A 12,977-nucleotide genomic window follows, 5' to 3' on the forward strand; every position below is an offset into this window, starting at 1 on the left:
ACGAACACTCAAAAGTAATATTTTGCTTCTTCTTCTTCTTCTTGCAAAACTGATGAACAAGTCAAAAGTCTCAAACTGGCGGTTTTCCGGTATTTAGCGTATTATTTACGCCTATATCAAAGCAGCTTATCGCCGGCAATCAGTCCATGGACGTGAGGTGCAGGTATTATTTTTGTCCACTTGGGGTCACCATCCTCACATTCAACACTTATATGACAGTGACGTTCAATGTCAAAAAACGTCCAGTTGGCTAGCCGTGAACTAGCTTTCACCTTAGCCGCCGTGTGGGCGGCGTGACGTCGCCTCTTGAGACCGGCAACTAAGATTGCGCTAGCGTTGGCTGTATTTTGTTTCCGTTTTGCTCAACCAAGCCGTTGAAAGTGCACCGGCGGGCGGCTTTTTCCCAACTTCCCTCTATCCTAACCACCTGTTACAGAATGCAATTCATTCTAACTAGCCGCGGTCGGGCATATTGAATTAGCTGTTGGGTAACTCGCACCAGTTCTACTTTCCAATGGCTACATTGCACTTTAGCTTCGTACATCAACTATGAAATGACCCCATTTTGGATGTTTTCCGTGTTTCTTTGAACCCACAAAAAGTGAACCACGCCGTAGCGAGGAACTACTGCACGGAAGTCTTTGTACCGGTGTACTCGGCCGTCTGCAGGGAGCCGGACGCCGAGGGCGAGACGCGACGCCGGTGAGTCACAGAAAGGAAGCAGAAAAAAAAAAAAAAAAACCCCAGGAAAGAAAAGCTCTTCGCTTCTTTGACGTCAGCAGCTTTCATCGGCTAATTAGAGCAACATGCTAACGTCTTCGTCCTCTTTTTCTGGAAAAAAAAAAAAAAGAATAACTAACGCGGCAATAAATTGACGCGAGTGCGGCATTCGCAAAGTGTCGAGCGCGACGCCACCATGACGTGAAGTTGTCAAATGTGCGCAACGTTAGGCACAACCTGAGGCCTGAATACAAATCTTGCAATCTTGCTGACCACTTAAGAATGAATTCATATCTTCATGATTCAGACGCTCCCGTGACGACGTCGTACGAGCGCAATTTTTTTATCCGGCCGGCGCTGTGCGTGTGTGTGGTCTTGATTACGCATGTTCGGGTTCCGTTTGAAAAATGATATTTACATTTATACTGAAACCGCACGATCGCCCTTCAAGACTGAAAACATTGTTAATTTTGTCAACTTTTTTCATTTATTTGAAATCAAACGTGTGTTCAATTTTGAATCAAAATTTAGATGTGAAGATTTTTTTTTTTTTTAATCTAAATATAATATATGTGAACAAATGTGAACTTTTTTCTGGAATCAGAAGCGCACGTGTCCGGGTTCTAGTTTGATGATTCTTGATTTTGCTGGTTTGTTACCCGAATTGCGTTTGGGGGTTCGGCATCCTGCCCCGTTGAATTGAACACAAACACGTGACCGCGTGGGGAAAATCTCATCAATCACGCAACACAATGCGTGACGTCATATGTTTATCTTCTTCTTTTTCACGTTATATATGATCCACTGAACACTATTGAGCTTTTATGGTGACTGCTATTCTTTTAAAGATATTTTACAACCCATTTAGTCGATTTTAGAATTCCTAATCAAGTTTTTAGGACCAGCTTGTAATTCATACTTGCAGTTATCCTGTTTATCCACTAGATGGCCCTGTTTTTTTATTTCCCCCAATTCCCAGGCAATCAATTATTGGTCTTCAATAGATATTGAGTTGTATAAAATACTTGCTTGTCATATGATGACATTATAATGATTTTTAAATGGAACTCAAATCTATTTTCATCCATTACAATATTCAGTAACAATGAAGAAATACTTGAACTTTATTCCGCGTATTGACACATGAAGAGTTTGTTTTCAAAACGAGACATCGGCATTTTTTTTTTTTTTTCAGATTTACGAAACTCGCGCCAAAATTATCCATTCGGAGCTGGATAATTTTGGCGCGAGTTTCGTAAATCTGAAAAAAAAAAAAATGCCGACGTCTCGTTTTGAAAACAAACTTTTCGTATATATTTTTAGAATTGATTACAACACAATCAATATTCACTATTGCGTCGATCACGGACACTGAGATGATCACTTGTACAATAAACAGATAAGCAATAATAATAATAATAAGATTAATAAATACATTCTCTGCATTGTTATTTTTATGTGGAAAAAAAAAGCCTTTCCACTTTGCTAATGTGGAAAAATTGAACTTGTTTGGCTGTGGGCGGCGCGGCCGTGCTTGATGACGTCACAGCGCCCCCCCCCCCTCCTCCCTGCTCTTTCACTTGTCGTTCCCATCTCGGAGCGGAGCGGACCGGACCGGACCGGACCAGATTTGAGCGGACGTGCCGAGCCAGCGAGCGTCGAGACCCGCAGACGAAGGCCCACCGCAGCTCCTCCTTGACTTTGTCCTCGTCCTGGTTCTGGTTCTGGTCCTTGAGTCATGGGGAACTGCCAGGTCTGTGGTGGTCGTCGTCGTCGATGCCGCACCGCAAACATTTTGACAATCTGCCGCTCGCTCGCTCGCTCGCCGGCCCGTCTGCGTTTCTCTTTTGTCGTTTGCGCACATTTTGGTCGAACTGCGAGCAGGTTCGGGGGCGCCCGCTGGGCCACGCCCCATGCGCAGTTCCGTGCCGTTAATTACAGAATCAGTCGGGGCAGGCCGGCAGCCATCGCTTTTCCAATCCGGATGCACTTTCACCTCCTTTCTACCGTTATCTTCTCCTTCTAGTTCAGTGTTGGTTGTTATTATTATTATAAAAATTGCAATCCATATTTGGCGTCCGGAAAAGTACGCGTGCGTCTCAATCCATTCGAATATTGTGGAGAACGTCAACATTTAGTTATGGAGTCAATCTGATTTGAAAAGTACACACAGTGGAATATTTTGTGCTTTTTGAGAATGCAAATTTCCCCATTCATCCGTTTTCTGAAATGCTTATCCTCACGAGGGTGGCGGGAGTACTGCCGGCTCAAAGAAAATAAAAGTGTCCTGGAGGTCTGAGAAGTTTTTGCCGTCCGACGCGTTCCGTGAACGTTTGGCCCTCTCGACTTCGCAGCCCACATTTGACCGTTTGTCCCTTTCGCGAGCAGGCGGGGTCGTCGCGGACCCGCATCCGGCGTGTCTCCCTCGTGTTTGTTTAGAACTTTGGCTGCGGAATTCACCCAGCAGCGCTTTGAGCTCACCCCTCCCCCTCACGCACCGACTCTGCCGCCCCACGTGCGCACCCGGAAAAAAAGGTTCTGACGGGTGTTTTTGCAGCCCACCGTCGTGCCCTACGAGGACTTTGACGTGATGGCGGACATCAAGGTCATCCGGAAAGCCTGCAAGGGACTCGGTAAGCAAGCCCGCGTCGCCGTCGATGCTTCTTCGACGACGACGACGGCGACGGCGGCGACGCTTCTTTTGCAGGCACCGACGAGCAGGCCATCATCGACATCCTGGCCAACCGCAGCTCGGATCAGCGCCAGGAAATCAAGCAGGCGTACTACGACAAGTACGACGACGTGAGTATGGCACGCTGCTCGGATTTACAGTGCCCCACCGCCCCATCGCGGATTTTATTTCGCATGAGTTTTTGCAGATTTGAAAGTTGTGCACGTGTTGGGCGCAGTACCACGTCGTGCCACAACACGCCGACTGGGGCGAAAGCAGCAAGACGGGGGAACGTTTGAAATGATCGCGACAGCAATGCCAATTGCTACTAGCCCGTCTATGGCATTTCCTGTTGCAGTTGGGGTGACTGTTCGGCGCGTTAAATGTGCAATTATGCAATCATTTTCTCGTCTTGTTTGATGGTTTAGCCCACAAATGAATGATCGGGCGCTAAAAATACTTTTGATTGGCATTTGGGGCTTGAATTCATTTTTTCTTTATGGTGGCTTTTCACGTATTGCCGGCGAATCTGCGACGTAATCCCCGCCCGGTTTTTGGCGCAGGAGCTGGCGGACGTGCTGAAGCGCGAGCTGTCGGGCAACTTCGAGAAGGCGGTCCTGGCCATGCTGGACCCGCCCCTGGTCTACGCCGTCAAGGAGCTGAGGAGGGCCATGAAGGGGGCGGGCACCGACGAGGACGTGCTGGTGGAGATCCTCTGCACCGCCACCAATGCCGTCAGTTGCTTTCCTTCCTCCGAGGGACAAAATGTGTGATGAAATAGTTGTGACGGTTCTTGCTTCTTTTTCCCTCAGGACATCGCTATGTTCAGGGAGTGCTACTTCCAAGGTACGACGGCGGTCCGGGGAATGTTCGCTCGGTCGCGTGACACTTCCTTAAAGCGGGGGCAAATTTCAAATTTGTGTGACGAACGCGCGAGTTCCGACGGCGTCCCTAATGTTGCGCTCTCGTGGCCGAGCAGTGCACGAGCGGGACCTGGACGCCGACATCGAGGGGGACACCAGCGGCGACGTGAGGAACTTGCTCATGGCCCTCATGCAGGTGACTTGACCGACTCGTCAATCGGGCACCTGAGCGGACCGCTAAGTGCGCCCGCTCGCCGTCTCGCAGGGCAACCGTGACGAGAGCTACGAGGTGGACGAGGAGCTGGCGGAGCAGGACGCCACCTGTCTCTTCGAGGTGACTTTTCTAGCTCACAATTCCAGTCGTGGAGCGGGTGTGCGATCTTACGCAACTCGGCGTGTGACGCAGGCGGGCGAGGGTCGATTCGGGACCGACGAGTCGACCTTCAGCTACATCCTGGCGTCCAGGAACTACCTGCAGCTCCAGGCCACCTTCAAGATGTACGAGCAGGTGAGGTCTCACAAAGCAAAATGGCCGACTGCCTTCTTTGGGGGGGGGGGGGGGGGGGGGGGGGCAACTTTAAGCGCTTTTGCTAGCCGCAATGAGCAAAAAATGGCCGACACGCCGACCTCTTTTCGCCCTTGCTTCTTGCTACTTTTTTTTTTTTGGGATGTGCGTCTAATCGTTTCAGACATGCCAATCGAGTTTCATGTTGTTTGACAAAATGGCCTTCGGGAGCTTTATTTGATTAGATTTCCCGGAACAGCCAAATTGTGAACTTGTCTTTTGTTGTTGTTGTTGTTTTTTTTTTATTCCCTTCAGCTGTCCGGCACGGACATTTTGGACGCCATCGAGAACGAGACTTCGGGCACGCTGAAGAGATGCTACGTGGCTCTCGGTAGGTGTACGGGGGGCGGGGTCAGGGGTCAACGTCGCAACGTGTGTCCGTCTGGCTCCGCCTCCAGTGAGGGTGGCCAAGAACCCGCAGCTGTACTTCGCCAGGCGCCTGAACGACGCCATGAAGGGGGCGGGGACCGACGAGGACGCGCTGGTGCGCATCATCGTGTGCCGCTCGGAGGTGTGACGTGTGCCCACGCGAAGTTTGGATGATTTGCTTTGGTGAAAATTCCTAATTTAATTTTTTGTGTGTGTAGTACGACCTGGAGACCATCAAGGATTTGTACCTGGAGAAGTACGACGTGTCCCTGAAGGACTCGCTGAGGGACGAGTGCAGCGGCGACTTCAAGCGCCTCCTGCTGGCCGTCTGCCATTGAACCCCCCCCCCCCCCCCCCTTTTGAGCGCCTTAGTCACTAACCAATCCATCCCGGGTCAGTTTCGGAACCATTTTGCGACTTTTTTTTTGCGCAGGAAGTGCCTCGGGTTGCAACTACTGAGCAAAGTTTTTCCTCCAAATTCTTCGTGATTCATTTTTTTTTTTTTTGTCTTTCTAAAATGATCCATCCGTGGGAAAAAAATGACCTCACGTGGTTCCGCTGGTGCTAGCGTTTGTCGTTTGTCACGTGCGATTTGTTATCCGCGGCCCGCGCGTGTCTGCGATCGGCGCGACCGCCGCGGGACGTCGCGCTTTCCCGCTTTTCCCACCGTTCGGAGCAAACGTTTGCGAACGAGAGCAACAAACTGCCGCGGTTCGAACCCCGCAAAGTCGCGTACCGTCAGGTTCAACTCCAAAATGTGGGGGGGGGGGGTTGCTTTTTACTTAAAGAAGGTTTATGAAGGATATGAAAAGTTACGTGAAGACAGTTGGAGAGATGGAATTTGATTTTGTTTGTATCTTAAAGAAACGATGTATTCATTTCCAGACTATTTTGTCCACCAATACTGCACCGAGAAATACTTGACAGACACCACTACGCCTCATCTTCTATTGTATTTTTTAAAATATTACACTACTAACAGATACAACGTGACGTAATTTAGAGTCGTGTACCGCATGTGACGTGTCTTTGATGGATTTGGAGGACGTGATTGTGGCAGCTGAGTTGCATTCATGTACCGCTCGTATAAAACATTCGACTGAAAGCATCCACTCCAAATATTTGCCGACTGTGTTTGCCAAGGAAACGTAGCACAAAATAAAAGTTTCGTGTCCTCAATTGGCCTCGTGTGCCTCGTTCTTGTGCTGCCACTTGAAGTCTACAACCAAAATGTCCGATTTTTCCTTGGTGCCTCTGAAGGCAGCATCGCCCCAGCAACCGCCAGTGTTTTATGTTATGATTCTATTTTAATCTTCTTCTGCTGTGGCTCACCACTTCACTCACTTCTGTGGGATTTGGTGGTTGACAATTGTTGGGATGAAATGTTACAAACATCTCGTCTGGCACGGAATTCGCCCCTGATGTTCCCCTCCCGGCCACTAGGGTGCAGTAGCGACGTCGAGACGAGAGCCAGGGTGTTGCGTTCTCACCTCCGGCCACAAGAGTTGCCATCAGCCCCACACAACGTTGGGCAAATGAGCCAGTCGGGCCCGACTGTCAACATTTGCGAGGAAGTCGCTGGAAAAATGTTCAGTGCAGCCAAGAAGATGTGCAGTGTTGCCCGGCGGCCAGCAGGTGGGAGCAGAGTGCGGAAGTTGGCTGCTTCCTGCCATTCCGGGGTCGAGCGTCGCGTGGTTTTCTGCTGTCGGCCAAACTGAATCGACCAATTTGGTGAGTAGTTTCCGATCTTTTGACTTATGAAAACACATTTTGAGTGTTTTGATGTCAAGTCTCCTGTTTGCTCTCACTAGTGCACAAAAGTCTTTCCTCGTTGCTACTAGTAGCACAACTCTTGATGCTCTGAAATGAGCGTTTCTACTCATTGTCAGTAGTTGTCAAACTTTATCCACCAAATAGAACCTGAGAATAGGATAGTGTGACCTCCAAGTACCCCGGCAAGGTCAAAATACGTTTTCTGCTAGGTGATGACTTCATTACGAGCCTGACATCATTTATTTAGTTTTTAATGATCATTTTTGCACACCACTAGAGGGCGCGCGTGTCCTACCAGCTGGGTGTCCGCGACCCTCCAAAGTGCCCCCAATGACCTTTCTGCTGTTTTGTGTCTTGTTGTTGTTGCCATGACCACGACTCGCATTCCAAATCTTGCTTTGTCTCGGCGCAAGCCCGCCCATGCGAATATGCCCCGCCCCCTCCCGCGATGTGAACCCATTCCGTCACGTCTCATCACCTCACCATCATCGACCGCGATGGCGGGTTGGGGGTGGGGGGGGGGGGGCTTACGACTGCCAGCGGGGACAGGTGCATGCTGGTCCTCCCGGCGAGACTGTGGGGAGGTGGGTGGGCACGGTGACCCGAACGAGGCCAAAGCGAGGGGGGGGGGGGGGGGCCTCAATCCGCTCCAGCTGGGAAGCCATTTTGTCCCTGCAGGTGCCCACACGTGCAAATCCGACAACCCCCCCCCACCCCACCCCCCTCCCCAATGAGTCTCTCATCCCGACCTTGACAAAAACAATCAACGCGGCATAACTCGTTTTAGTCGTAAACGGGAAACGTTTTGCACCAAAGAGTTCGAGTCTGAGCATGCGCCGGAATTCTTCAGAATACGCTCGCCTAAACAGGCTGACTGCGTATCTAAAATATGAAAAACGTGAAAATGTTTGTTTTGTTTATCATTCCTAGTCTAATAATGTTTTTTTTAATTGATTTTGTCCCGCTTCCGCAGCTAACTCGAATGAAGGATTGTTTCCTGTTCAGAGGCTGAAATTTGGAGGTTTTAGACAGTTCCGAGTGAAACCAGGTCTCCAAAGTGATCATCTCAACTATCAAAGTAGTTATTGATTAAATTGCAAATTGATTCATCACATTTTGGAACCGTGACTCTTTATTTTTTTGCACTCGTTTTTGCTAACATGCAAAGGGCATAGACGGGCTAACGTCAATTCGCATTCCATTTTCCAGTGCTGAAATATGGAGATGAGATTGCGCTGTCCTTGACTTTTTGCACAATTACATTTTGATTGAATTTAATTTTATTTTTGTAATAGATATTCTGGATGGAATGCAATCGCTTAGCATTATCTTTCCCTTCGCCGATGGATCGGTTTTAGCACGCTAAACGCAAAGAACGCCAGTAGAAAAAGTCTCGACACCCCCGTCATCTTGCGGAGAACAAAATCCGAGCGGCGAAATAATCCTCATTAAACAGTTTTATCTGCTCGATGGGAACACAGGAGCCGGCTAGCGATGCTAATCTGCCGCCGTCGACAAGTCCGGAGGTGGCGCTTTCTGCTCTCCGTCTGCCTCTCGCTGATAACAATTTATCTTGGGGTGAGGGGGCTGCTGGGTAATCTCCACACGAGCAGGCCTAAAATCAAAATGGGGGGGGGGGGGGTTGTAGTGTATTCTGGGGGATCCGGCAAACAAGAGACGGCCTGGAGGCAACGCGCGAGCGTTTACTGAAGCATGAGGCCAAGACGCAGCGGCGGGCTCTGAAACCGAACCCGTGCCGGCTTGTTTTGGATGCCCCCCCCCCCCCCCCCCAGACTGCACGACCTCACCGGGCGTCGCTCATCGTTGCGGCGCACGCTCCTCCCCGTCCTCCTTCGCACCTTCCGCCGCGTGGCGTTTTGCCCACAAAAACGGAGCGCCGCCCTCAGATGCCGTTGGTCGCTGGTGTAGTCACGCGGGCGATGCGAAAACTGAGGAAAATATCAGCCGCACGCACAAAAAGTCGATTACGGTGGAAAAGTACAACGTCACGGCAACCACTCCCGTGCTAAAAATATTCTTCAACACCCAATTAGAAATGAAAATGTGATTAGATTGTGCTCAGGCAATCATTTTTTGCATCATTTGTGGCCAACGTGACTTCCAGATTTTCATACTGTGTATTAAAAAAAAAAAAAAAAAGGGATTTGTCATGGCAAAAAGTATTTTTGTTGCTACTGAAGCAATACGGCGCTTTAAAAGGTTGTCGCTTGATAGCGCTAATGTATTAGCATCACGCTAATCTGGCCTTCCAGCCTCTCGTTCCACAGCTTGGGTGGCGCAACCTCGTCAGGGAAAATTAGCCAAATGATCTTTTGATCGTCCCGTTTGTCATTCAGGCGGGGTCCTTCCCACAGCTTGGGGGGGGGGGTCACGGCCCACCGCCCGCGCACAATAGCGTAATAACCTCCCACCATCGGCAGCCGTCAGGGGGCGAGAAGCGATGCGTTTTTGTCTGTTTTTCTCGGCCGCGTTTGAGAGATGGAAAAACGCGACGGCCCGTAATTGATCGGCCCGTTTGAGGCCGTCCACGCTTTCGTCAATCGCTCGATCGGGCCAATCCGACAATTTGTCGTTCAAGTTCCATCGTAGCGAAAAGCAGCCGACGTCGACACGTTCAAACGCTTTTCCGGGCGAGAGTAACTCACATGCGGCTTCCTCATCTGTCGCATGAAAATAATTCTAAAAATATGGCGTGCGCGTGAGTCATAGAGGATGATGTGCGCGTATGTAGGTTACCTGTGGGAAAAATTAAGCCTATTAGGGGCTTATGCGAGCCGTCACACTTTCTTTTTTTTTTTTTTTTTTTTTTTTTTAAGTAGCCGGGAGGCCTCTCATCCACTATTTTATACCTGCTAAGATGAGACTTACGTTGCAAGATGAATGATTTTTCACATTTTTCATTTCATTTGGCAGAGTTAGTTTTGCGCTCCAGTCAAAGTTCAATTTTTACTTCTTTGTAAAGTAGCTGTTGGTTGCAGTGTTATAATTACCTAACGTTAATGCTAATTTCTGTTATGCGGTCTATGGGACTTCCCATTTTATGTTAGCATTATGCTAGCTGACGTTCGTTCATCAATTTGACGTGATTTGGTTGAACATTTTGTAGTTTACATCTATCGTTTTAAAGTGTATTTAGTTGTATGTTAGTTTTGTACTAAACTGTAAGTGGGCGTGTCGATTACGCAGCTTGAAGCAAGCACACTGCGCCTCTAATTTGGAAGACTGCGAATGAGAGTCTGCTCTTGTTTTGGCTAAAATGATCCCGCGCTCTGAAGGCGCCCGGGTGTACTTTGAAAAATGTATTTTCAGAAGTGTATGCGGTCAAAGCATGTGGCAGGGGTGAAACAATATATTTTTAAAAATGGGGGTCTCTTTAGATTGTGGCAGTCGACCAAAAACTTGCCGAACGTTAGCCTCAAAATGAGCGTGATTTGGCGTTTCCAGCTGGGGGTGGGGGGGCTGGACCGCGTCAGCTTTCACGAGCCGGGATACGGGAAGCCCGCATAAACCTTTCGTGACACCGTCACAAACGTGCGGCAAAGACGCGCCGCCCTTTTGTTGTGCTCGTGCTCGGTCCGGACGCGGACCCCGGCCCGACCCAATTACGCGGTCGTTAGGACAAGGCCGGGATCATCTGCGAGGCGACGGAGCGGGAAATGAGCTGGCCGCCGGCGGGACGCGCCTGAGCGGGTCTCTCTGGCGCCGGCGACAAAGATAACGCGATCTGCCGATGCTGGAGCGCCAATCCAGAAAATCAACTCTTACCGTACTGTCGTATTTTTTTTCAAACGTAGCAACACATTGGCTTTATTTACAAACTGAGGAAGTATTGATAGCATGTGTTGTCATTTTCCGTCTCGGAGACCATCATGTAGCATCGCTTGAAGGAAACGAAAAGAAGAGTCGTGCTTGCCGAGTTCTCCAAATTAGAGGCAACGTGTGCTTGCTTTAAGCTGTTTGTTTAGCACACCCGCTTGAAGTGTAAAGTGAAACCTGGATAACAAAGTTCACACTTTGCGGGGCAAACACTTTTTTGTACTGTACATGTTAATTTTGATATATATATATATATATATATATTTTTTTTTTTTTTTTCAAATCCATTGCTCAATGTATTCACTCTTTAAATGTGCGTATTTTTAAAGTGAATTTGCAGACCCTAAAACAATTTGAAGCATGGGCATATTTCTACAGTGTGTATTTTCACCTACTGCTGGCATTTCTGGAACGTGACGGAGGGGAGTTTCCCCAAAATTTGGGTTCAATCTAGAAAACAAACAAATCATAGCGGGAGCTCCGTCTAACGAAAGCCAACTCGTTGAATGCTAACAGGAAACGTCACCGAGTGGCTAACGGGACAAAGCAAAGATGTCAAACAAACGCTGCACAAATGGAGCGTAGAAGAAAATGTTGTTTCTGCAACGGGGGAACAAAATCCCACACTTGAAGTGGAGCTCAGTTGGGGACCATCTCTGCCTCGTCGTTTTCTTATTAATGTCGCATGTCTTCCAGCTGCGCTCACCGCTGCCAGGCGTGCTGTGGCGGCAGGTGGTACTGCACCAACGGGGTCCGACTCCATTTGGATTTGGCTGGTGATTGCGTAAAAATCTCCTGGCATTTGCTGCAGTTGAGTCTTGTGAATAGGGAAGGAAAGCGCCCGCGAGAGAGAGAGAGAGAGAGATCCTTGCGGCTGTGTAACGGGAGGGTTGCGGAAGAGGTCGCGAACCCGCCGCCGCCGCCGCCAGCTGACTAACATTCCAGCGTGCGGAGCGGCCGAACTTTCAAGCGAGCCCGCGACCTCCGCTTGGTTGTGGAAAAGGCAGCAGACGGCGCAACGTCCTCCACCAAGCGGCAAGTCCGCCTTTGACTTTGTTTACTTTGTTCCTGTCTGATTTGAATGTTGCGAATGTTTTCTTAAGCGCGTCGACCGTTTGTGCGCAAATCATTGCTGCGTTGCGGCCCAAGTGTTTCTTATCCGTCTCCGGCGTTTGCCACGGGCCCCAAAAGGTGAGTAAATCCGGGTGTTTGTGTGTGTGTGTGTGTGTGTGTGTGTGTGTGTGTAAATGCGTAGTTCTTGGGGTGCTCCATCCACTTTATTAGGTACAGCTGCACGGTCCAGCGAGAGCCCCCGCAAGAGGGTCTCGGTTTTTGATTGACATACGTCGCGCAATGTTTTTGCGGTCGTGCTCGCAGGTATTGCTGAAAGCTACGAGCGCGTTCGCAAAGGGGAAAAGCGCCAGCGACGATTTCTTCAAGGCCGCTTTTGATTTTCGAAATCGGACAAATCATTGGGAGAAGGGTTGAAAATTTGAAAATTTGGAAGCGTGTCTGTAAAATGAATGCCAATCAGATGTGAAATTAATTAACCCTTTCATCTGATTAAAAAAATGTTCAATGTGTATATAACATTTTTGCAGCATGTATTTTGTTTATGATAAAACAAAATATTGAATGACAGATAAATACAAAAGAAATCAAATGAATGTTTGAATTTGAGGAATTAAAAGCAACTCCATCTATGGACTTAAAGACTTTGTTCCACTCTTGCGGTCAAACAGTTTTTTCAATTTTTAGTTTTTATTTTTTGCGGCTGATGTCTTTCAATTGCGCTAAAAGAATTGATCGGCAGCAATCTCCGAGAAAAACTCATTTTGTCGCTTGCGCAAAGGAAGTCCGGCAACGAGGGCTCCGGTTTCGCTCTCGTGTGTCGCGTGGGCGGCCTGCCACGTTGCATAATTCAAGACGGCAGCGAAAAAAAAAAAAAAAAAAGCCGCACCGACGACCTGCACGGATGGCGAGCTTAGCTTAGCTAGTTTTTTTTTTGGTTTTTTTTTTTTGGTCCTTGTTTTAATTCACGGCAATCAACCGTGACGACGTTGGTCGTCTTTGCACTCGGTGAATATGTTCCAAACCCGCCTGGAAATTAGATGGGGTGAGGGGGTAACGTAAATTTTGGGCGGCTATCATATAACATCAGTTTGGAGGAATAAAACGA

The 12,977-nt window shown here is 48.7% G+C and overlaps 2 protein-coding genes across 2 annotated transcripts in view; both read left to right on the forward strand.

Moving 5' to 3' along the window:
- Positions 1–2,223: 2,223 nt before the first annotated feature.
- On the forward strand, positions 2,224–6,367 carry anxa13 (annexin A13). Its single transcript, XM_061805779.1, has 11 exons — positions 2,224–2,473; positions 3,278–3,353; positions 3,428–3,522; positions 3,955–4,125; positions 4,204–4,237; positions 4,371–4,450; positions 4,520–4,588; positions 4,661–4,762; positions 5,075–5,150; positions 5,218–5,330; positions 5,407–6,367. The coding sequence occupies exons 1-11, from the start codon at positions 2,459–2,461 to the stop codon at positions 5,524–5,526; spliced, it is 951 nt and encodes a 316-aa protein (XP_061661763.1). The 5' UTR covers positions 2,224–2,458; the 3' UTR covers positions 5,527–6,367.
- A 473-nt stretch (positions 6,368–6,840) lies between these two features.
- The window catches only part of myo3a (myosin IIIA), a 32,230-nt gene continuing 26,093 nt past the window's right edge, over positions 6,841–12,977 (forward strand). The window contains exons 1-2 of the mRNA XM_061805837.1: positions 6,841–6,919; positions 11,495–11,833. The gene's annotated coding sequence lies outside the window, so the exon portion shown is untranslated. The remainder of the gene's footprint in view (positions 6,920–11,494; positions 11,834–12,977) is intronic.

This window comes from Syngnathoides biaculeatus, chromosome 19 (genome assembly GCF_019802595.1).
Source record: "Syngnathoides biaculeatus isolate LvHL_M chromosome 19, ASM1980259v1, whole genome shotgun sequence".
In the NCBI taxonomy this organism is placed as follows: domain Eukaryota; kingdom Metazoa; phylum Chordata; class Actinopteri; order Syngnathiformes; family Syngnathidae; genus Syngnathoides; species Syngnathoides biaculeatus.

Excerpts from the sequence above, each read along its gene's own strand:
- anxa13 (XM_061805779.1), top strand. Across the intron at positions 4,589-4,660 it reads ACGCCACCTGTCTCTTCGAG|GCGGGCGAGGGTCGATTCGG; the intron begins GTGACTTTTCTA and ends CGTGTGACGCAG. Across the intron at positions 5,331-5,406 it reads TCATCGTGTGCCGCTCGGAG|TACGACCTGGAGACCATCAA; the intron begins GTGTGACGTGTG and ends TTGTGTGTGTAG.